Here is a 24,659-nt window from a genome sequence, read left to right on the forward strand (position 1 = left end):
TCCAGGGCTGCCGTGAGGGTCCAGTGTGTGAGCATTTAGTGAACTGTTACTAGTTATGATAGTACTGGACTTACCTTTTTATATATTTTATTGATTTTTTACAGAGAGGAAGGGAGAGGGATAGAGAGTTAGAAACATCGATGAGAGAGAAACATCGACCAGCTGCCTCCTGCACACCTCCCACTGGGAGATGTGCCCGCAACCAAGGTACATGCCCTTGACCAGAATCGAACCTGGGACCTTTCAGTCCGCAGGCCGATGCTCTATCCACTGAGCCAAACCGGTTAGGCTCTAGTACTGGATTTATTCATGCGATGCCCCAAAGCACTTTACAAATAACCAAGAATTATGATTTCAGATAATAGTCCCTGACATTTGTACTGTTATCCCCATTCTACAGATGGGGAAACTGAGGTCTATTGTGATGGCGTAATTGCCCAAGACCTCTCAGGCAATAAGCAGCACCGAAGCTGAGACAAACCCAGCAGGTCATTTTAGTCTCCGAGAGGGCACACAGGCTGGGAGGAGAAGGGACCTGTGTCAGATGCTGCCTTGAGACTTGCATGTGGCCAGATTTGGTTGTGCAGGTTGGGCCATGCCCAAGGACACCTGGCCTATGGGCTGCGTGGGCCTGAATCCAGCCCCTCTCCACTGACCAACCATGGGCCCAGTCCTCCCCTCCCCCGGGGCGCAGCTTTGTCTCCTTCACACAGAGGGCACTGTGCGTGCTGCTTCTGCCAGCCTTACTGGGAGTGGTGGGGCATTTAACAGCTGGGAGACTCACAGGCAGTGTGGAACCAAGTAGTGGCCAGTCAGCGTCAATGAGAGTTTTATGTTGTCCTTGAGGGCAGTTTTGTTCATAGGAAAACCAACTGAGGCTGCAGTGGTTTTAAAAATGAATGCTTGCCCAGTCGGTGTGGCTCAGTGGTTGAGCATCGACCCATGAACCAGGCGATCACGGTTTGATTCCAGGTCATGGCACACACCCGGGTTGCAGGCTCAGTCCCCAGTAGGGGGCGTGCAGGAAGCAGCCAATCAATGATTCTCTCTCATCATTGATGTTTCTATCCCTCTCTCCCTTCCTCTCTGAAATCAATTTAAAAATAGGAAAAATAAAAATAAAAATGAATGCTTAATAGATCAAAGTAATATTTAAAAATCTAGTAAATTTTAATCAAAACATTTTAAGGGGGATTTTATAACTTAATTGCCCTGAATAATTTAAATTAAATTATAAGTGATTTCAAATAAACTAAGCTTAAAATATGAAAACTATTGGATTGTCATAAGTTTCATCATTGCTTACAAAATTTATAGGATTACCTTATATCTTTCCATTTAAAATCACAAGTCTAAATTATTCCATTGCACATTTTACTAGTATATTGGAACCACAACGTTAATCTGTTACATATTCTAATATGCCAAATTATTTTAAATATTACAAATACTTTCAAACTAACTCTACACTGTTTCTTACTAAACATAGAACCAAAAAAAAGGTAAAACTATAGATTTCATTTAATTTATCATTTCTAATATTGATTCTAAACCTTCCCATGACCAAAAACACTCGCTAAAGAAACAAGTTTACTAAGCAAAGCAATGTAAGGTTATATATCCAAGAAAATTTTGAGTTAGTTTACAACTAGCTAAGAGTACTCACTAAATACAATCTGGGTGTGACGTGAGAGCCACTGCTGCACTCAGGGAAATGGATTTGGTGACTCCACTGTGGAGCTGGCCCTCTTTTTCATCTCCATGGCTTCAGGGGATGCTGAGTCCATGCCCTGCCAATGGAATAGGTTTTGCAACCCAAGCCCCTGAGATCAAGTCAAGCCCTCGTCACCTTTTTTTGTCTCCTGTCTCAGCTTGATCACGCTTCAGGATGATCCCACCCAGGTCATTCATTACCTGATAGGCTTCATCTAATCAATTTCCTGCTTGATTCAATTCTGAATTAGGTTTTTACTTTTCCTCTCTGGCCATCCACCAAGCACTAGAAGTATTGCAATACCACTCTTGGATTCTGTACGCCTCTGGTGGCCTTGCTGGCTCTCTCCACAAACACTAAGGTCTCACTGATGGTGGCCAGCTGTGTCCATCTGGCCAGAACAGCTGCGCTCTGCGTCGTGCTGAGCCAGGGAGCCACCCCGCCTTCTCTGTATCCACTTTGACGCTTAGAGACATCAAGAGGGACTAGATGGATAGGCCGCCTGTGCTACCGGGTTACTCTGCTGCTGAGAGATGTCAGTCTCCGGGAAGCTCAAGATTCGAACCAGTAAAAAGCTTCTGAGTCAGGATGACATGTCCGAATTTTAAGCGTCCAACCATGTGTCATTTTACTTCTAAGTAAATAGAAGAGTAATTGTAATATTATATAGTAATATCATGGTATATGATCTCTAATCATTATAAATATCATTATGTCCAATGAAATAGATGACAAACTTAAGGTCCAGGGAGATGAAACCATAATGAGCTAAGAAAGTGTTACCAAGTAGAGGTCTTATTGGACCAGCTTTCATAAGCAAGTAAGACGTAGTCCCAAAAGCCAATAGGAACTATTAAAATGCTAAAGTGGTTTTAACCTTAAAGATTTCAGTGGCCACAAAGTATAATGAGCACCTACTAAGTGCCAGGCACTATAGGTTCCAGAAGGCAGACTAGAGGTCACGCAGATCCTCGAACTTTCCATATCACTTGCCCTCTCTGGACCTCAGTTTCTCCCTCTGACAAGTAAGGGTGATAAAACCTTCCCTGCACACTTCACAGGGTTGTCGGGCTGCTGCAATGCGCTATGGAGAGCAGTGATTTAGAAAGTGGAATGAACTGTGGGTGGAATGAGCAAGGGCTTGTGACACTGGGTAGTGGCGGCCGCTCCTGAGTGGTGACTTTCAGCCTGGCCTGCAAGGAAGGAGGGTGCATTCTAAACCAGACTGGCCTGTCTGAGTGGGGCAATGTTTGCCCTTGGTGTCAGTGATGTCACCTGCTCTCCACCAGGTGGGTGGGTCAAGGGGTGGGAGAGCGTCAGCTGCAGTGAGGTAGATGAAACAGCCTGTGAGGATTCTGGTGAGGCTTGGATTCTTGGCTACAGGGAAATCAGTCCTAGAGCCTTGGAGTAAACGTGGACAAGGGCCCAGGGAGAGTAGAAGGAGCTGGAAGTGAGATGCAGCGAGGGGAGCAGGTCCTCTTCACTGCCTGAATGGGGAGTCCCAGCCCGTCATCTAGCAAAGGTGCAGCAATAGCAGTGGCACAGGCAACGATGGGGTACATTGTCCATAGAGAATTTAAAGGGAGTAATAAACCCAATGAAAAGCTGGTCTGCTTATCATCATCACCATGTGCTGGCTGTTCTAAACAATGTCAGTGATAAAAATACTTTTCTGTTTGCAAGGGATGGGGGAAGAGGGACATTCCCACTGCCCTCTTTCTTGGCATGCCATAGGCCCCTTGCCCACAGTTATCCCTTAGCAAGGGCCTCAGGAAGAAGAAGGCCATGAGGACAAGGAAAGAGCACTCTGGCCTATAGGGTTGTCTGAGTAGACAGCTAAGAGGGGCTCCCAGGATGGGCCCAGCTATCCTGGAGGAAGGAAGAGCGGCCTCGGTGGAGTGTGAGGTGGACGGGCTGCTGGGCTGCCCACTGGAGGACCCTGAGTCCCATTAGAGCACTGCCGTTTTCACTGGGTGCCATCCTCTGTGCCACGTGCAGGTTATAATCAATTGGCAAACACTGAATGACTGGTTCCTGAACCTGCCCCTCACCTGACCCCACATTCTGTACTAAGAACATGGAAACCAGATTCTCCTGCTGGCTCTCCAGCAAGAGCTGCCCTGCCCAGGCCTCACAGGCAATCTGTGCTCTGCCCCATCCCTGGCCTGAGCTCTTGCCCTCACAGTGACCACCTCTCTCTTCTCTGCAGGAGCCAGGCCCATCCCATCAGTGACTCACATAAGAATCGAGGTCCTGTAGCCACAGAGCCAGACAAGGATCAAGGTCCCGTGGGCGTGGGGCCTTTGAAAGATCAAGGCCCTGCTGTTCCAAAGTCTCTGAAGGATCAAGTTCCTGCGGTCCCAGGGCCTCTGAAGGATCAAGTTCCTGCGTTCCCAAAGCCTCTGAAGGATCAAGCTCCTGGGATCCCAGGGCCTCTGAAGGATCAAGCTCCTGGGATCCCAGGGCCTCTGAAGGATCAAGCTCCTGCCATCCCAAAGCCTCTGAAGGATCAAGCTCCTATGGTCCCAAAGCCTCTGAAGGATCAAGCTCCTGGGGTCCCAGGGCCTCTGACGGATAAAGGTTCCATGGTCCCCACAGCAGTTAAGGATCAAGATCACACGGTCCCTGGGCCTTTAAAGAATGCAGGTTCTGGGATCTCAGCACCAGTCAAGGACCAAGGTTCCTTGTTCCCGGTGCCTCTAAATAATCAAATGGTTCCAGCAAGAGTTAAGGATCAAGGTTCCATGGTACTGGAGACTCCAAAGGATCCAGGTCCTGTGGTTCCAGCAACTGTCAAGGATCAGGGTCCTATGGTCCCAGGGCATCTAAAGGATCGAAGTGCCATGCTCATAACGCCTGTAAAGAAAGAAGGTCCTATGCTCTCTGAGCCTGCAAAGAACCAAGGTTTAGTGGCTCCAGAGCCAGTCAAGGGGCAGGGTGGTGTGGTCCCAGAGCTTCTGAAGGGTCATGATTCTGCAGTTGTAAAGAATCAAGGTTATATGGCCCCAGAACGAGTCAAGGATCGCAGCACCGTGATCCCCGAGCCTCCAAAGAATCAAGGTCCTGTGGTCCTTGAGCCTGTGAAGAATCCAGTTCCTATCATATCGGTGCCTCTGAAAGATCAAGATCCTCTAGTGCCACCACCAGCCAAGGACCCAGGTCCTGTGGTCCCTGAACCTGTGAAGACTCAAGGTCCAAGGGGCCCGCAGCTGTCCACTGTCTCACCTCCACCCCCAGTCACGATCCCAACTGTCCCCCATGCAGAATATATTGAGAGTTCCCCTTGACACTCACCCCTTGACACCAAGGAAGGAGGTGGCAGTGAAAGTGCTCCCTCCCCAGGGTAGCAAAGTCTCACATTTAATCTGCATGAAACAGTATTGTATAGTCTTGCTGGAATCTAATAAAACAAATCCCTCTGGCTTAGCCGTGTCTTTCTCTGATTCCATTTGAGTGTGTGTGTGTGTGTGTGTGTGTGTGTGTGTGTGTGTGTATGCACGCACACGCATCATGCACATTTTGTTGTTGTTGTTAATCTTCACCCAAGATAATTTTTTCCATTGATTTTTAGAGAGTGGAAGGCAGAGAAAGAGAGAGAGAAATATCGATATGAGGGACACATTTGATTGGTTGCCTCCCGCACCTGTCCCGACCAGGACCAGGTATCAAACCTACAACCTGGATACATGTTCTTGACCAAGAATCAACCCGTGCCCCTACAGCGCACAGGTCAGTGTTCTAACCACTGAGCATACCAGCCATGGCTGTCATTTGAAAGTGGGCATGCAGGACTCTGCATTACCCATCCAGGCAAGAGGAATCTGAGCAATTCCCAGCTCCTTTGAGTTGTCAGCATGAGATGGGAGTGGGAGGGAAATGTTAGGAGATGGAGGATAGGACACTTTGCTCTCACACTCCTGCTCTTCACTTCTGACACCTGATGTGTGGGAGCTGGATGCCTCACAAGTTAACTCAACTATCTGGAGATAGTCACCTCCCACAGGGTAAGGGCGTCTCATAATACTGCTCCCCACCCCCGCACAACACATACACAATTCAGATGCAAACTCCGAGTCACAGGTTGTTTGTCACGTGTACTTCTGACTGGGTACAAGTTCTTACACCCCCTACTTAGTCTCAGCCATTTGCTAGAATGGCTCACAGAAGTCGGAAACACATTACTGGTTTGTCACAAAAGGATAAAGGATGCAGGTGACCATCCAGGTGGAAGGAAGGGGCGTGGAGCTTCTGTGCTCACAGAAGTTGGAAACACATTACTGGTTTGCCATAAAAGGTTAGAGGCTACAGATGAATATCCAGATATGGAGGAAGGGGCATAGCGCTTCCGTGCCCCCTCCAGGCATGTCACCCTCCCAATAGCTCCAGCAACCCAGAAACTCTCCAACCCCCATACTTGTGGGATTTTGTGAAGGTTTCATCATGTAGGCATGATCAGTCATTAACTCGACCTCTTCTCAGGAGATGGCGTGAAGCTGGAAGTTCTGAGCTCCTACTCGTGGCTTCATCTTTCTGACCAGCGCCCATCCTGAAGCTATCCAGGAGCCCACCAAGCGTCACCTCATTAAAACAAAAGCATCACCCAAGAAATTTTAAGTGTTTTAGGAGTTCTATGCCAGGAACTGGGAACAAAGACCAATACCTAATGTATATTTTCTATTATTTTCCAGGTCAGGTCCCATGAAAGCCTAGAAACCAGTACCAAATCACAGCAGGCTGAGCCCTTGGGTGGGTCAGAGCTGAAGCCTGTAGAGAAAACAGAAGCAGGGACCCCGCTGGCTCTGGTTCATTCTGGGTAACAGTTGTCTGCCAAAGGCTCGGTCCTAAAGCTCATCCAAATGTCATGCTTCTTGAGAAAACCTGGCCTCTGATCAGAAGGGTCCCAGGACATCTGCTGATTCCCAGTATCCAGGACAGCTCAGCTGGAGCTTCTAAAACAGTACCTCAAGTCCCCCATTCATTCACGCACACAGCAGACTTTTCCTTAGCAACCACTTTGTGTCTTGCTCGGTGCTGACCATTGAAGTCACTGAGGTAAAGAAGTCCCAGTATTATGGCAGGTAAAGGGTGTGTGAGGGCATGGGACAACTAAAGGCCTGGTTTGAGAAGATACCAGGAGGGGAAGCCAGGAACGTTTCTCAGAGGAAGTGGCCATGGAGTTCAGACAGCCCGAGTAGGGAATGGAAAGGGGCATCACATGTGTGGCTGGAGAACCAGAGTAAGCCCCTCTAGAGGTCCTTGAATGAAAGGAACCTGGTTTGCATGGGGGTTTGGCCAAGGGATGTAGCAGCTCTCCGGGCAGAAAACTGGGACCAGGCACAGGTGACCAGTTTTCTGAATCCTAGGACCTCAGGAAGGGAGTGAGGTCAGTCTTGTGAGCTATGAGTGTGTTGCCGGTGGGCCAGGGAAGAAGACTAGGGGCTGCCGAGGGGCTGAAGTTCTGCCCTGATTAGAGATGGGTCCTGTGAGGATCCCAGTGTCTGGGCCATGATAGCTTCCCCTTTAAAACCCCAAACCCTCAGAAACCTGGGGGTGTAGGGGGAGCTCCACCATTGCCCTCAGCAAAGCTGGCTCCCGAAGAACACTCATCCCCTGTGAAGATTTTACCCCAGGCCTGTCTCCTCACCCCTCTCCCAACAGAACCAGGATTTCTGCCCCAGAAGCAACCTCTATAAAACACACACACAGACACACACACACACACACACACACACACACACGATTCTTCCTGGCCCAACACAGAGCTCGCTGCCCTGTGAGTTGCAGTAGGGCCCTGCAGACAAGAAGTCTTGTGTATGGACACCTCCCTCCTGTCAGTTCTCCCTCTGACCCACACACCTGGTCCCATTGCATGCACATCCCACGGGCCAGGCAGAGGATGGTGCCATCTCTGAGATGTGTAACATCCTGGGGCAGCTATCCAGGCCATCGCCTGCTGGGTTTCCAGCTCTGAAGAGAGCTGCCTTGGTGTTTCTGGGGGGAAGGAGGCGCGGGAGGGTTGGGGGGCTCCTCACTGAAGCCCCATGTTGGGGAGGGCACACATTGAGTTCCCCCGGGGACAGTGTCTGAATGGAAAGACAAGTGGGCCCAGCTCAAAGCTCTGGAGACTTGTAAGAGGCAGGAAAAGAAATGCACAAAGGAACTGAGAAGGGCTGGCCCTAAACTAAGGAGAAACCAGGGGCCTGTGGGGCCAGCAGGGATTCCATAAGGAGCGTGATGCTCTGTGCCACAAGCTGAGTGTGCAGATGAGGACCAGGGGGGCTGTCAAACATGGCAGCTTCCACTTGGGAGAGGGCTGACCTGGGTTCCAGCCCAGCAAGTCACCTCAATGACTTCATTTGTCCAAGGGTCCTGGTCCTGACGATTAGAGATCCTAGATTAGAGAGATCCTACATCGTGCAGGCAGCCAGCTTCCTACTGCCTAGAAAGAAGGCCCAGTGAGGGAGGCAAAGGCCAAGCTTCGGTCCTGGGCTGGGGCGGGGAAAGGCGGAAATGAGCTAGATTCTCCTCACCCTGCCCAGATGCAGACTTCCTTCAGGCCTGGTTCTTCCCTGCTGCAGCCATTTCCCAGCCCCTCCCAGCATCCATCATCTCCAACCCTCCTCCTTCTTCCCGTCCCTCCCCTGGGAGATTTGGGGAACCCAGATACCTACGTCGCCCGCCTGGGGGAGGGGAGAGGAGGCTGAGAGGGGGCGGGACGGGGCGGAGGGAGGTGGTGGTGGTGAATCTCTGCTAGAGGAGGTCCTGCTCCCGGTCCAGGGCCTAATCCGAGTGGTTCAGCGTCTGACCCCCGATCTGAGACTCGGATCCTGAAGGTGCCCACACTCCGCACAAGAGCCCCCGAACCCGGTTCTGGGCTCGGACTCCTACAGCCGGGCTCCTCCCTGCCGCCCACAGCCCAGCCCGCGGCGGTCCACGCACTCGCACACGGCCGCGCCCGCAGGCTCACCCCCTGCCTGATCCCCAGCTGCGGGCCTGGGCTCCGGGCTCTCTTCCGGTGCAGCCTGGCCCCGCGGGGCCCGGGGGCAGGGGTTGGGCTGTGGGATGGATGTGCTGGGGTGAGCGACCGAAGCCTTGCGGCCTGCGGACTTGGACCGGGTCGCTGCCCTCTACCCACCCGCTCTGGTTGCCGGCCTTCGAGACCCCCCTCTCCCCGCCCCCCCACCCCCCCCCCACCCCGCCTCCAGGAGCTGGGCGGAGGCCTCGCGCGGGAGCCCCTGAAGGCTGGTCCTGGGAAAGGCCGCGACTTGACTCCTGTTCTCACAGATTCTCTCCCTTAACAGCTACCCAGAGTTGGCAAGGCTCATCCGACCTACAGCCGCTGGCCGACCAACAGCCGGACCTTGACTTACCCACCTCCACCCCTGCCCTGTGCCACCCTCCACACCAGCAGCTCCACTCATCCCTGCGCCGTGGGAGCACAGACCTCTCGCCACCCTTTCCTGTGCCCCAGGTGGTCTCGGCCCCCCTTTATGTCATCTGGGCGGCCCCCACATCCAGGCCTGGCTTCTCACCGCCCACTTAACACCCGGTGGGGGAGCTGTTGCAGGCTGAACTTTGGGGCCCATCTCTGAGCTGCACCTGTCTGGGTAGGATGACTTCCCACTTACCTGAGCTATTGTGGGGAGAAAGTGGGACGACACATACAGAGTGTAAGCAGGTTAAGCACCTTTATTAGTAGTATATGGCCAGTTCCTCTCCTGCCCTTCCTGTGTGGCGTGGAAGAAGAACAATTATCCAACTGACTGAGAGCAATTCGCAGGCCCTCAGTCAGGTCATTTAACCTCTCAGCCTCAGGTATCTCACCTGTAAAATGGGGATAATCTCTATGTAGCCAAGCTGCTAGGAGGCTGGGGTAATAAACATGTCAAGTAACTGACATAGTGTTTGGCGCATAGAAGCAAAACAGAAAAGTAGTACCAGCTGCTATTATTAAAATCATTATTCTGATCGAGAAATACCTACTCATCCTTCAGGACAGCCCACATGTCACTTCCCCCTGGGAACCTCCCGTATTCTCCCCCATGGCAGTCATGACTTCCACCTCTGGATTCCCACGGCCCTGGTGACCTTCTGCCACAGCCTTTTCATTTACTCGGCAAATAAGTGTTTAGTGCCTTATGTGTAGTGTGTGCTGACTCTGGGTGTAGGACATACAGTGATGAACAAAAGTTGAACCCTATTCTCATAGTAGCGGAGACAGTGAATGTGTAAATAGGTGGATAACGTCATAGCACTTAGGAGTCAGTAAAATGAGAAAACAGCAGAGAAACTAAGGTGGGGGCGGAGCTGTTTATATTATGTGGTCAGGGAAGGCCTCATTGAGCAGATGACATTCAAGCTGAGTTCTGGAAAAAGCAGCCCTAAGCCTGGCCAGTGTGGCCCAGTGGTTGAGCGTCGACCTATGAACCAGGAAGTCATGGTTTGATTCCCAGTTAGGGCACATGCCCATGTTTCAGACTCAATCCCCAGTAGGGAGCATGCAAGAGGCATGCAGGAGGCAGACAATTAATGATTCTGTCTCATCACTGATGTTTCTCTCTCTCTCTCCTCTCTCCCTTCCTCTCTGAAATCAATAAAAGCAGCCCTGCCAAGACCTAGAAGAACCACTTGCCACGCAGAACAGCTAGTGGGAAGGCCCTGAGGCAGGGGAATACATGTGGCATGTCTGGAAGCAGACTGATCCAGGGACTGGGACACAGAGAGTACCAAGCACTCTTATTATTTCTGTCTCTGCCTCTAGGTGAAGCCCCTTGAGGGCAGAGATCTAACTTATTGGGTCCACGGCATAGGACAGATCTGGAGCTCTGAACAGCTGTGTTAAATTACATTGTAGTAGTAATGGGAGTAAGTCTTTCTGCACCTTTCTGTACCACATTCAGATCTTAGAGGACTCCGAAGGGACTGCCCAGTAGGCAGGATCCTCCCTAGACCAACAACCCCCAGGGCAGAGTTGTTGAGAGAGAGAAGAGAGTTGTGCCCAAAGGGAGTGACCTGTCCAAGATCACATAGCCAGCAAGAGGCAGGGGTGGGGCTCAAATCCAGTTTCCTCTGCTCCCCTGCCTCCTCCGCCATGCGTCTTCTATCCTGTACACCCCACTTGCCCTCTCCCTCCCTGAGCTGTGGTGTCAGGAGTCCTGAGGACCATGAGAAGGAACCAAAGTGAGGACAATGGCAGGTCCCTCTTCTGCTACAAACGCAAACACAGAGCAAGGATCCCACAAGCTCCCTCCTTCCAAAGCCCTGCCCAGTCAGGCAGCCTGAGCTTGTACCCACTGGCCCTGGATGCGAATGAGGGAGGTCAGCTTGAAGTGAGAGGGTAGGGGCCAAAGCCTGGGGCCCCTACAACAGGACTGGGATGCCCTGGGCTCCAGATGCAGCGCCATCACTCCGGCCCTGCAGCCACCTCTCCAGGCCCGCCTCCCTCCCCCCAGCTGAGAAGCAATCTCCCTAGTCAGCATGTAGCAGGCCTGCGCAGTGTCATCGGCCTCCCACACCGTGTCATCTGTGGTTAGCTGCCAGCATTTCACAGCCTGGCATGGGCTGTTAGTAGCAAACCTGGCTGGACAGAAGGAGCTCTTGTCCCCGAGGAAGAATGACATGGGCATCTTTGATCCAACCATCTTCATGCTCCAACAAAATTTTATTGGAAAAGTTTTATTGAAAAAAAAAAATTGTACAAATAAGTTCTTGGTTTGATAGCAACAAAGGCTCATTTTCTCCCTTCCCTCCCCATCTTTGAAAATCTGTTAAAGGGAAAAAAAGTTCATCCCCATAATACCTGACCAGAGTCTACCCAGGAGCCCCCCCCCACCAGGAGCTATTTCCTGATCCCCTCACTGGGGCCAGGGCTACTGTGGGGGTGCCTATCCCAGGGGCTGCAGCACCTAGTTTTTATTGTTGAGGGGAGAAGGGAGGAGATTGGGGATGGAGCTGGGGAGGGAGCTGAGGTGGTGGTAGTATTCGGAAAGGAGGGTCCCCATTCCAGGAGAGCTCAGCCGAAGCCCTAGCTCCGCCTCACAGATGAGAAAGCACTGGCTATAAATATGAACACTGACTGAGGACTCTGAGGGCGGGGCATGACTACTGCTCAGATCCCACAGGATGTGGGGCTGGGCTCAGCATCATGATTATCGGGGAGCCTATGTCTGAGCAGAGTGAATGGCGGCTGGGAAGGTCTGCTCTGCCGCACAGGAAGCCTGCTTTCCCCCCCTCCCCCACCCACCCACCCCATGGACTATCCAAGGTCAGTACCTCAGCTCTCCCCACCCCATAGCACCCATGTGTCTCAGGAGCCTTCAGTTGCCTCCTGCCATCCCACGCCCACACCCTAGGGCCTTACAACTCATCTCGCATCTTGTCACCCTTGGGCCGAACCAGGCGCCCAATGAACAACAGGGAGCCGGTCTGGGAATCTCGAACCAGGAAGATGAAGGGGTGGTCGGCGTAGAAGAGCTTGGGGGTGCGCAGCTCCTCACGCCCATAGATGTCCTGGTCAAAGGGATTGCCCTCTGTGTCCCACTCGAAGGCGGTGGCATGGAACACACTGGCCAGGTACAGGTCCTTCTTGCCCGACATGCGTGACAGATCGGCCTTGTTCTTGTCGATGGCCTCAGTCAGACCCAGGCCAGCCAGGTGTTTCTGTGGAACCAGGTGGGTGGGTACCAGGTGAGGCCACCGTGGACAAGGCTTCCAGACCTTCACCCTCCACCCACACCGCCCACCATCTCCCACCCTGCCTGTTCCTCGGAGCAGAGGCTACCACTCCATGGCCACCTTGTGTGCCAGGCATGGCATGGGCACTTCAGCTCTCATGACAACCCTGTAAGAGCCTGTAATCTCCACTTCACGGATGAGGAAACTGAAACTCGGGGGCGGGGGGGAGGGGGAGGGACGGGGAGGCAGGATGCATCCCTGGCCCTGCCGAGCAATCCTGAGCAGTGCTTCTCCCAAGTGCGGGTGGTTGAAGAGCCAGCATCAGCACCACCGGAGAGCTCATATGAAATGCACACTCCCTGACCCCAGCCCAGGGCCCCAGAATCAGAGTCTCTGGGGGTGGAGCCAGAACCTTTCTAAACAAACTCTCCAGGTAATTCTCGGCACACTCAAGTTCAGGAAAGGCTGATCTAAGGACAGCTATGACCACGTCACGCTGGGGTTTAAGACCCTTTCAGAGTGAAATGATGTCTGGGATTCGCTTCAAAATAATGTGATGGGGAGGAATGGGTATGTATAGATGAATCCTTACTGCTCATGAGTGGATGATGGTTGAAGCTAGGTGATAGATACATGAGGGTTCATTACACTAATCTACTTTAAAAGTATTTCTATACATTTCCATAGTAAAGAGTTCAAGCACATACACACACACACACACACACACACACACACACACACCCTGTCCATGGCTCTGCACAGCCCTGGGAAGCCAAGTGCAAGCTCTCAAACCACAGCCTCTGCCCTTAAGCACACCCCACCCTGTTCTCCCTTCCACAGCCCCACTGAGCAACCAGCATCCTCAAAGGCATCTCGATGGCCACCCTCTCTCCCTGGAGGGCTCTTAGATACCACATCATCTGGGAAACTTCCCTCTCCCACAGGCCTGGAGCCATGCCTTCCTGGCCTCAGTCCCCCTGCCCTCCTCCCTCTGTCTCCTTTCTGGCTCAGACCTTCCCCAAGGCAGGGTCCATGTCCAGGGCTCTCCCTGGTTCTCAGAGCAGAAGAGGCAGCAGTAAAGGACTGTGGGCTGAGTGCACAGCAGCCTCCAGGGTCCAGGCTTCGGCAGGACCGTCTCCCTCCCCAGCATGGACAACTTGGTCCTGGGACAGGCATTCTAGGCCCAGCTATTTCAGTCCTGATGACCATGAGCAAGTCACTCACTTTGAATTTCCCAACTGAATCTACCCCATGGACTGGTGGGTTCCAGGAAGACACAGCAGAAAGAAGGGGAGAACGGTGTCAGGTAACAGCCACTGCAGAGGGGCTGGTGAAAAGCAGGGACGGGACAGGAGGGAGACAGTGATAGCTCCTCACCAGAACCCTCAGTGCTTTCTGCTGGACAGACCATCTGAGCTCCACTAGTCTCTGGTTTGGAACCTCAGTCCCATTTCACCTCAAGCTTTCTCTCTCCATGCTCTCTTAGCAGCAAGACTGAATCAACTCTCTGGGTAAGAGGCCTGCCAAGAAACCATGTTTGGCATCCAAGGCAAGAATGAGCTGAAAGTTTTCCCTTTGGAGTAGGTAAAAAAAAACACACCTCTCTCCTTATTGACAAAAAGGCCACTCTAGCCCTAACCGGTTTGGCTCAGTGGATAGAGCGTTGGCCTGCAGACTGAGGAGTCCCAGGTTCGATTCCTGTCAAGGGCATGTACCTTGGTTGCGGGCACATCCCCAGTAGGGGGCGTGTAGGAGGCAGCTGATTGATGTTTCTCTCTCTTCAATGTTTCTCTCTATCCCTCTCCCTTCCTCTCTGTAAAAAAAAAAAAAAAAAAAAATCAATAAAATATATTTTTAAAAAAAGAAAACGAAAGGCCACGCTAAGCTTTTACCTGCAGGACTAATTGCAGCTCCACCACTTATTAGCCAGGGTGACCATAGTCTCTCAAGCCACTGATCATGAGGGGGAAATCATGTTGAGCAGATGAGTTACGTTTCCAGCCATCCCAAGTGACCCGTAGCTGAAAGCCATGATTAGTCTTATCACTGCATAGTGGACGATCCTCTAGCTTGAACAGTCTACAACGGGTGCATTCAGACTCTCAGAGGCAGCACAGGATTAAGGGCCTGGCTTAGTGCCAAATGTCTGAGATATTGGTGGTGTGCCTTTCAATTATCCAATCTTTCTGAGCCTTAGTTTCCTCATCTGTAAAATAAGGTTGATAGTCCTAACCTAATAAAGTTGTTTTGAGGATCAAGAGTTTAATACATGTAAAGTGCTTAGACGAGTGCCTGGCACACAGCAAGTGCTCAATTATATGTAGGTACTGATGTGATCATCATCTTCCCAAGAGCAGGGCCTGTGCCTCCTCCACCAGCTACCCTGAAAACAGAGCTCAGTACTGCCGAGACACCCAGAGAGGCTCAGGACAGACGTGCCGAGCTGGTGATGGATGCCCCAAGTACCCCCCTCCTATAAGCCCAGGGGCCCTGAGTTGGGCCACCCCTTACCTGAAGGTCATGGGTCACTTCCACCACCCCCTTGGGCAGGGAGATGGCAACAGCCTTCTTCTGCATCTTCCCCATCCAGGTCTTCAGCTGCTCTTTGGTCAGCATCTTCTCAAGGCGCTCCAGGGGCTCCACATGGTGGGGCATAAGGATGATGAGGCTGGAGAGCTTGTGGGCCAGGGGCATCTCCACCATTTGCAGCTTCTCCTTCTCGTCGTCATAGTAGTTGTAGAGACCTGGGAAAAGGGCAGAGGGGGCGCTGAAGCACACTGTGGGCCAGTGGTGGGCCAGGCCCCAAGTACCCTGGGATCCCCACCTTGGCCCCCTGCTCTGCAAGGCACCTACCTGTCCGGTGCATCATCGTGACACCCACGGTGTAGGAACGCGTCACCATGAAGCCTCGGTTGTCCACCATCTTGTGGTGGAATCTCTCGTCCCAGTGTGCTGTAGCAGGGAGTGGGACACAAGGTCAGAAATAGATGTCACCTCCCTCAGGACACAGCCCTCTCCAACCACATACCCTGGATTTATCTCTACCACAGGCCTTTGTTCCAATCTCCGAGTCTCAGCCGCAGCCCACCTTCCCCTCCCCACCCTCCAGCACCGGGCCCACAGAGCACATGTGTCCTGCTTTGGGGGGGGCAGGGTTCCTGGCCCCAGGACAAGTTTCCTGCTTTGGCTCTCTACAGTCAGGGCCTGGCTGCTTCCAGAGGGCAGGGACTTCCTTCGGAAGGACACTCAGCTCAGCCACTGCCACGTGTGCCCGCTGCCTTGGTGCCCCCGTCGGACATTTGGGCAACATGTGCTGAGCTGGACTTCTCACCCCACCTAGTAACTGAGGGGGGTGTGCCCTGGGCAGGGAGTGTCCCAAGACGACCCTTAAGTCTTGTCTGCAAGTCCTATCTACGTGGCCGGAAACATGACCCAGAAAACCATGCACGTGTGACAGTGGCCTGAGCCTGCCCTACCTCACAACCTGACCTGTGTTCAAATCCAGACACAGCCGCTGACTGGCTATGAGACCTTTCACCCCTCTCACCTTGAGCCCCTTATTTGTAAAAAGGGGGGGTACCTCGTCCTCACAGCACACCATGAGAGGAACAATGGTGTCCACATAGGTACTCAAAAATAAGCATTAACCCCAAATCAAACCTTCACCTCAACGCAGATATACCTGGGGCCTAAGTCCTAGCTGAGCCTCGGTTTCCTCACCTGTGCCATGGAGGGAACACCGCCTGCCCCCAGAGTTGTTTTGAGGATTAGGCATGATCACAGGTGTGGGGCCTTTCTCCAGCTCACTACTGAGACACAAGTGATTATTGAACTGTTTTGATTCCAAGACAAGCATAGCACTTCGTTGTGACTGCAACACAGTGGGAGTGCCTCCTCTGGAGCCCCTCCGCTGGGCTTGCATCTGTCCCGTTCCTTTGGACACAGCACTACACCTCTCTGGACCTAATGTCTGTGTGTGAAAGGTTTAATGACAGTGCCTGCCTCTGTGGTTGTGATGAAGATTTAGTGACAAGCAGGGCGGTACTGGGCGCAGGAATACGGATCAACTTGCCAGGGGCTCTGGGGACAGGAGGCCCCGCCCCGCCCCGCCGGACTCACGCTTGAAGAACATGGCGTTGACCAGCAGCGCGCCATCTGTGCGCTCCACCTCCTTGGTGACTTCGGGCAGCTTGCCGTCGGTGGTCTGGGCGGCCCACTCGTTGATGGACTGCAGGGCGCTGCGCTTGTCGCGGAAGTTGATCTTGGAGTGCTCGCAGTTGTAGTGCAGCTTGCTGCTGCGCACGAAGTCCTCGGCGAAGCTCACCGAGCTGGGCCCGTACAGGCGGCTGCCCAGCTTCCAGGTCACGTTGCGCGCGGTGCTGTTGCTGAGCGAGCGCAGCAGCTCCCCCAGGCCCGCGTGCACCTCCTCGTCTCGGAGCTGCTCCGCGCTCAGCACCGCCTTGGCCTGCGACGCCGTGGTTGCCTTGCCGCCCAGGGACACGAGCCCCAGCGAGGAGGCCACCACCACGGGCGACAACAGGATGTTCTCCACCGCCTGGTCCTTGGCCATGGCCTGGTAGAGGCTGAAGGCCAGGCCGGCGCTGCGCTCAGCGAGTGTGGTGGCCTTGGGGCTCAGCTTCTCAGCAGTGCCAGGGGCCGCTGCGGCCGCGGGTTTCTTCACCTCGGCGGCCAGGGCCATGGCCAGGAGGCAGAAGGTGCTGGTGAGCAGGAGGGAGCGCATGGCTGGGAGGTGGGTTGTGTGCGCCACGGAGGACCTGTGAGGGCTGCAGAGAGAGTGTGGCCCTGAAGCCCTAGGCAGCCCTCCCCAACAGCCGTCCCTGGCCTCTGGCTGCCACCAAGCTCCCTGGAGATGGGACCAAGAAAACAGAGTTCAGACCTCACTCAGGATTCCCCAGATTGGGGGGGCCTTCGTCTGCCCATCTCACAGAGGCCTGGTTTGGCGTCTCATCCAAAGCAGGGTTCCTGGGAAGTCATCACATCCACCCTAGTGATTTCTTGCACTGAACTTACAACACTCGCGAGCCGCGGTTTGCCGCTCTGTTGACTAATGAGTTTGCCGACCACTGACCTAGACTCTCGATTCCAATAATTACAGGCTGTTGTTGTTCCTTGTGATTAAGCCCCTATCCCAGTGGTCGGCAAACTCATTAGTCAACAGAGTGGCAAACCTCGGATCGCCGAAGTTTGCCGACCACTGACTCAGGCCGATGTGATTCTTAGGTATTCTTTCCATCCCTAACTAGTCTGTGACCTCCAGGAGGATAGGAACCCTAGCCAGTCTGGCTTCCCTCAAGATCCCCAGTGCCTAGCACACAGAAGTCCTCAGTTGTTGCTGAAAGACCAGAAACCAGGGCCACTTGGCCAGTTTGTATAAAGGTTAGTTCTCATCTTATACAAACATGAGGTCCTTTTCCAGTGGAAAAAAGTGGAAGGTGGGCTAAGGGTCTGCATGAAGCCTAGGTATCTTGGCAAAGGAAGCCATAAAGGACAGAATCGTAGGCCCGTTCCTCCCCCAGGCCTTTCATTCCGTCCTGCATGTTAATGAGTCATAGGCTGGCTCACTTATTAAATGGGAAAGCCCAGATGCTCCGCTCAGCTGCCCCCAGGGTGACTTTCAGAGTGTGTATGTGTACACACAGGTGTGTGCCACCCCTCTCTGAGCCTCAGTCTCTACTCTCCAAGTTGTAAGGATCTCCGTCTTCATGCCCAAGGCCTCTGTCTTAGCAGGGACATGCCTGCCCATTTGTCCACAGCCTCTGGAGTGATGGGAAATCCCCAGGACAAGAGCTAGGTGGGGTGGGAGAATAGGTTTCCTGAGAGGAAGGATACTGGGGGAGGGGGTAAGTTACAGTTCAATGGGGCAGTGACACCCCCTCTTCCGCCCTCCCCCACAGACTGGCCAAATGTGTGTTCAGCCTCCCAGGAAGCTGGGGACAGCCATCTGCTTTGTGGGTCCAGGGATGCCCTTCGGTCCCCTAAGATAAACTTCCCTCCACTCTCTGGGGTCTCCTATCAGAACAGTTTCTCTACACAGGACAGAAGAGTGACAGGGCAAAGGGAAGGGTCGGAAGGGACCCTGGGTCCCACTGCTCTGGCAGATGCCATCTCATGGTCCTCCTCAAGGAGGAGCAGAAAGTCAGAGTCCTGGTGGAAGACCCTCAGGACTTGGGCCTGCCTGTGGGAGCACTGGGTTTGTGGGAAGACTCTAATGCTGCAGCCACCCAGTGAACCCAAGCAGCCCACCCCCAACCCTGGGCTGCTCCTTCCTTAAAGGTGCAGGGCAAAGGAGAAGCAAAGGGTCCATGGGGAGAGAGGAGAAGGCCTGGAGATCCACAATGCCTGGGGGGGAGGTACAAGAGAGATCTATTCCCTAGAGTACAGATTTTGGAGGTAAGAGAGGGGCTCATCCTAAAGCACAGCCTGGCCACCTTCTTCCCAGCCCTACCTCCTTCCCTCACCAGGCCTGGAGCCTCCGAGGCAGTGACCATATAATTACCGTACAAACAAGGCCACTCGAAAGAGTAGAATGAGGCACCACCAATTATTATGCCAAGACAACAGGCACATGGTCACCTTCTTCAAAGGCCCCCTCCAGCCCAGACAGCTGATGACAGAGCTCAGACCCCTAGAGGCCACCAGCATCTTCTTGGGAGACAGTCAAGACCAGCATGCAGCCCTGCCACGTGGCAGCAGTCACCATCTTGACAGCCCCCACTCCCAGGCAGCCCAGGGAACCTCAAAGGGCTGGGAGGGGCTTTTCAAGAAAGCACCAAATCACTAGTTTGGGATTCCTCAGGCAGCCACACAGCTGCGCTCCTGCTTCTCCTCCGGCTGGCGGCGGCAGCGACGTGGCAGTCTGGAAACTGAATTATCTCCAACCGCTAGAGGGGGGCTCCCAGCCTGGGAAGCAGGCCCATGTTCAGTCCCGTGGGGAGCCATGGAGCCTCCTTGCCTTGCTTCCAGGGCACACATGGGCCTCTGCAGGGAGGTGCGTGGCAGTAGAGGAGGACTGCCTGCCTGTTAACCCAGGAGCAGGAACGGAGGAAGGCAAGTTACTGCAAGCAAGCGGACCTCCCACAGCCCAGCCCGTGTTTCCACAGAGAAATTCCAGCCCTTAGGCCACAGCGAGGCCCACAAAGAAAAATATACACCATCCGCCGCCACAGCAAGCAGGACTGAGTGGAGACTGTATCCCGGGGTTTTGTACGGAAGAGGGAAGGGAAGCAGCTGCGGGCAGGGCCACCAGAGAGGGTCTCAAACACTTGAGGGGGGTCTAAAGTACCTGGAAACTGCCTCTGGGGGAGGTCAATGCCTGCCTTTTTCATTCTGAAAGAAAACAGAGGCGTGAGGAGGATGGGATAGGGCAGAGCTGGGGTGGTGGTAAGGGAGAGCCTGGAAGGCCCAGCCCCCCAAAAGGACCCCATCTTCAGCCTGCCCTGCCCTGCCCTGCCTGTAGGAGGGAAGAAGGCCTAACCAGTCCCAGATCTATGGGGACCTGGAGATCACCCACGTCACTGTGCCATGGGAGAAACTGGGGGGGGTCAGGCCTCTAGCACAGGGCTCCCCGCGAACCCCAGAAGCACCCCCAGAGCCCCTTCGGAGGGCTGGATGTGGTGTCCCGTTACACAGCCAGTAAAAAAGAAAAAAACCTCTGCTGGGAATCCTTGTGAACAGAGACAAAAGGACGAGACCAGGAGGCCTCAGGAAGGGGGGATGGGCGGAAGGGTGTGGTCCCATCCAGACTTCCAGGGAACCAAAGCCCCCTAATTTCCCCTGGCCTCCATCCGGGCCCTGCAGCCCGGAGGGACCAGGCGGAAGCCAGGGAAGAGGAGGGGCCAGGCCTTGGGGCCGGGCTGGAAGCGGTTTCATTCTTCTTGCCCCACTCCAGCAGCCTCAGGAATGCCCTGAGCTGGGGGCAGGGAAGCCGGCCTCTGAAGTAGCCTTAACCCTGCAGTGACTCCAGGAACCAGGTGGCAGAGGCCGGGGTGACTCACCGCCTCCTAGTCAGCTTCCCCTCAGCTCCCGGCTTGCAGGGCTGGCCGGGTCCCCCTGTCCCTGGAAGGAGCCCCAGGACCCATCTCCTCATTCCCGGTCCCTACAGAGGGTCCAGTCTCAGCATCCCGGCCCCGGCCCCACTGTTTCCTCTCGGTCATCACGCCCCTGCACCACACTTTAGGGGAAGCCTGCACTTTTTCTGGATCCCCAACCGGCTCTGGTCTCTGCCCTCAGGCTGTCCCGCCAGGGCCACCCAGCCCCCGGTTCTCAATCCGAACCCTCCAGCTGCCCGCAAAGTGCAGGGACTCCGGTTTGCAGGCTCTGGGCTGGCCTCCAACCCCTCCCGGGAGCCCACCGCCCCTCTCACTCCCTGGAGCAACCCCCCACCCCCACCCCCAAGCCCGGGCAGCTCCCGCCCCTCACCTGGGCCGGCCGGGCTGGCGCGGGGACAGAGCTCAGGCACTGGAGCGACGGGCGGGCGGGCGGACGGACAGACTACACTCTCCGATGCTCCACCTATCCCCGGCTCTATATATATGGTGTCCCCTCCTCCCGCCCCGTCCCGAGAAACTTCTGGAAAGTTAGAAAAGCTTCCGGAGGGCACCCGGGCTCCGCCAAAAAAAGCCAGAGACCTCCCCCAAACCGCCCTGCTCCCGCCCCCCCTCCCTCCCTCTGCGGGCGCTCTCCCAGCCCCTGGGTCCTACTGCCTCCGTCGTCGGGTGGGGCGCGGGGGAGACCCCGCCGCGGGGCCGGCGCCTGGACCCGTGCGACCTGCAGAGGCAGGCGTCCTCCGACTCAGGGGAGACTCCGATCCTTGTGGTCCCGGAGGCTGGGGTGGGTGGAGTTCGGACCGCTGAGCTGGAGGGGACTCGGGGCTCCTGGGTCCAGCCCCCTTCCCATCCCCAGGCTCTCCGCACCCCCCACCTCCCCCATCTCACATTCCTTCCAACACCCCTTTCCCTGCATGGGCTCTGCCGGGAGGGGATCCTCTCCCCAAACCCCACCCTGTTGTGGAGCTGAAACGTTTGTTTCCCCTACGCGCCCCCTCGGCAGTCAGGGCCCCTCTCCTTTGTCTCAGGGAGGTGGTTGGGAGGCAGCTCCCTTCTCCATCCGCAGCTTCTCCCCAACTCAGTTACCCACCTGAGGAGGAGGGGGACCCAACCAGACCCACTACCTGACCCTCACTCTCCCCGGAAAGTGTTGAAGTGATAGAGGCACAGACACGTGGGAACATCGGGTGGTCTTGTGGGGCCTGGAGGGTGCACACTAAGTAATGTGCTGTGTGACCCCCAAGTTACTCTCCTTTGCTGGGCCTTAGTTCCTTTGGCTGTGAAATGTGGTGCAGTCATTATGGGCACAGACCAGTCCATGTTTTCTTCCCTGTCTGTCTGACTTTGTTTGTTTTGTTGTTGTTTTTATTGATCTTTATGGTTGAAAGTATTGTCCCTATTTTTCTCTCTCCCGGTCATCCCTGCCCCGCCCCCCCTCCTGTCTGGTCCCCTCCCACAGGCCCAGGTCTCACTATCAACTACTCCCACCTCACCCTCCCACAGCTGATAACCCCTTGATATCTGAGCTGAGCTGGGGGACTCAGTTTTGTTCTGGGTGCTGAAGACGGGACAAAGTCCCTGCCCTTGAGGAAGTACATCCTGAGTCGGGGTTGGGAATGCTAGTAGAGAACTGAGGAAGGCAGAAGATTATTTAGGAAACTCTTCCCCCTCCCCAATCTTTTTTTTTTAAATATATTTTTATTGATTTCAGATAGGAAGGGAGAGGGAGAGAGAGATAGAAACAGCAATGATGAGAGAGAATCATTGATTGGTTGCCTCCTGCACACCTCACACTGGGGACTGAGCCCACCACCCAGGCATGTGCCCTGACTGTGAATGGAACTGTGGCCTCCTGGTTCATAGGTCCACACTCAACCGCTGAGCCATGCCAGCCAGGCCCCAATCTTCTTTAATAGTGAAATGATAGGTAACAGATGGGCACAGTATGGAGCTGAAGGAACACTTCACTCACTCATTCAGTCAGTCAACAAACTGCGCTGAACATCTTTCTTCCAGGTGTATTCCTGGATCTTAGGGAGCAAATGAGCCCCAGCAATGGGGTGATAAATCTTCCGGGCCCCTGGCAGCAGTGGTGGGGGAGGGCCCTCCCTGGCCACCCCAGCCTGGGGGCAGTGACTAACGTCTCCGTCTGGGTTAGGCAGCAGCTCAAAGTCTGATTGCAAGGACTGTGGGAACTCGGAGATCCCAAGAGCTTCAGACGCTCAGAATTAGGGTCAAAGATTCGGAGATGACTTGAATCCTAAAGTGATATATAGAATATGACATCTTACTCAGAGACCCGTGAAATCTTGCAATCCACCTAAAAAATCATAGAATGTTAAACCTCAGAGTCAAAGAACCTTAGAACAAAAGTATGAAAGACTGTGGGCTGCAAGGCATCTTAGAGGTGGTGGATTCCTGTCTACAGCCCCAGGCAGAAGTCCTCCCTGCAGTATCCCAAAAAAGGCCAGCACCCGGGCACCGCCAAGGATGGAGCTCACTCCCTAGGAGGCAGCCCAGGATTCTTGCATAGGACAGGTCTGATCCATAGCAAATCTTCCGGTCTTAGGGTGTGGTCATCTCTTTGGAGCAGCCGTCCTGGTTCTCATGTGCTTCCTTCTTGCCTCGGTGTGTATTGTTTCTAAGGATATATATATTGCTCATAAGGATAAGTCATTGCTGTCCAGGAAAACCATTGCATCCCAGGCCAGACCTCACCTTCTGCCCCACCACCTACCCCCGGTTTGGCCCTCAGATGGTAATTGGCCAGTGAGCTAAGGGTCCATGAAATCTGGTGGGATGAAGGAGGGGTTTGCCTTGGTTTCCAGCAGGTCCAGTTGTCAAAATCCCACAGAGATTTCCTTTTTTCCACACTCTTCTCTCTCTTAGCTCTCTGAGGCCTCACCACACATTAGGGGAAAGCTGAGAGCTATGACTCTCCGTGACCGCCCTGAGGGGGAAGGGTAAACTGAGGCTCCTGCCGTTGAATAAACCCAGAATCCTAGAAAGTCACAGTGGAAAGGAGCAATGCCCTCTATTGATAGATAGGGGAGCTGAGGCCCAGGGAGGAGGCTGGGTCTGAAGACTCTGCCAGCCTCGCCAGACCCCTCCCTACCGTAGCTCAGACTGGGCCACATTATCTCTGTGTCATCGCCCTGTATTGTCACTGGAGACTTAGGCCGGGCAGGGGGCCTTCTTCTCACTTGAGTCCCCAGTACCCAGCATAGGACATGGCAGAAGAGGCCTGGGAGGGGTGGCAGGGGATGCTTCACTCACTAGTGATGGGAAGTGGCTGCCTGAGTCTGCTGGGCTCCAAGCACAGCCTCCCTGAAGAAAGAAGGGTAAGGCTCCTTTAAATTTCCAAGATCAGCAAAAAAAATTTCAAGAGCCTTTGCCACATTATTCTTAGCTCTGAGCCCGGCTCAGGCCCTGCTGACTGCCGCCCTTCCCCCACACTCCCAGGCTGCGCTTTCTGGAAAAAGTGCTCTTTTGGGAGTGGGGCGAGGGTCTGAACTGCGGAGAAACTCCCGTGTTTCCTGCCTGGTTCCTCCAGGGCCTTCCGCTCCCTGTTGGAGCTGTTCCTGCTCTCCCCTCACCTCCCACAGGGGCTCAGCTGGATATTCTCCAGGTCCCAAGAGGTGTGGGCAGCAAGAAATAGAAAACCATCAAGTTCAACTGCATTCACACTGTACAAAGGGGGAAACTGAGGCCCAGAGAGGGACAGGCCCAGGTAGGCAGGCCCAGTTCTGCCAGGTATTACAGAGCAGCGTTCTTTGGCATCGATTGGCTAGATTCATGCAGCCCTCGCCCTATAGAATTCTAGAACAAAAACTAACATCATTTCAGTGCTCAGCACATTCATATTATCATAGTGAATACTTTCAGGTTAAGTAAAAATGTCCTCGTTTTAAACATGAGAAAACTGAAGATCGGGGAGTCTAAGTGTGTCCAAGGGCATACTGCAAAGTTGCAGTCAGAACTGGGATTTGAACTAGGTCTGTGTCCATGGGGAGGTGGGGGAGGGGAGGAAAGGGAAGTGACATTTAAGGGGCACTTCCCTGAAGCCAGGCCCTGGGCTGGGCACCCTAAACAGTACCTCACTTTTAATTATAGGACATTAGTTGGACGGAAGTGAAATCCTTCCTCCTTTTACGTGTTCATGTGATAGAACGGGGGCCCAGAAAGGCGCCTGTAACCAGGCTTCC

The 24,659-nt window shown here is 54.0% G+C and overlaps 2 protein-coding genes across 3 annotated transcripts in view; one reads left to right on the forward strand and one right to left on the reverse strand.

Annotated features, from left to right (window-relative positions):
* MAP6 (microtubule associated protein 6) overlaps positions 1–5,127 on the forward strand; it is a 79,462-nt gene extending 74,335 nt beyond the window's left edge. The window contains exon 4 of the mRNA XM_028158300.2: positions 3,924–5,127. Coding sequence (XP_028014101.2) covers positions 3,924–5,001 — 1,078 coding nt within the window. The 3' untranslated portion in view covers positions 5,002–5,127. The remainder of the gene's footprint in view (positions 1–3,923) is intronic.
* Positions 5,128–11,969: 6,842 nt separating this feature from the next.
* SERPINH1 (serpin family H member 1) lies at positions 11,970–20,934 on the reverse strand. 2 transcript variants are annotated; one of them, XM_028158298.2, is made up of 6 exons: positions 20,828–20,934; positions 19,692–19,735; positions 16,508–17,172; positions 15,242–15,340; positions 14,900–15,132; positions 11,970–12,373 (listed from the first exon to the last, which is right to left on the reverse strand). In XM_028158298.2, exons 3-6 carry the CDS (start codon positions 17,127–17,129, stop codon positions 12,071–12,073), a joined length of 1,257 nt encoding a protein of 418 aa, XP_028014099.2. In that variant the 5' UTR covers positions 17,130–17,172; positions 19,692–19,735; positions 20,828–20,934; the 3' UTR covers positions 11,970–12,070. The 2 variants fall into 2 exon arrangements, with proteins under 2 accessions (XP_028014099.2, XP_028014100.2); XM_028158299.2 differs by lacking the exon at positions 19,692–19,735.
* Positions 20,935–24,659: the final 3,725 nt, after the last annotated feature.

The sequence above is a fragment of the Eptesicus fuscus genome, chromosome 13, assembly GCF_027574615.1.
Source record: "Eptesicus fuscus isolate TK198812 chromosome 13, DD_ASM_mEF_20220401, whole genome shotgun sequence".
NCBI lineage: Eukaryota > Metazoa > Chordata > Mammalia > Chiroptera > Vespertilionidae > Eptesicus > Eptesicus fuscus.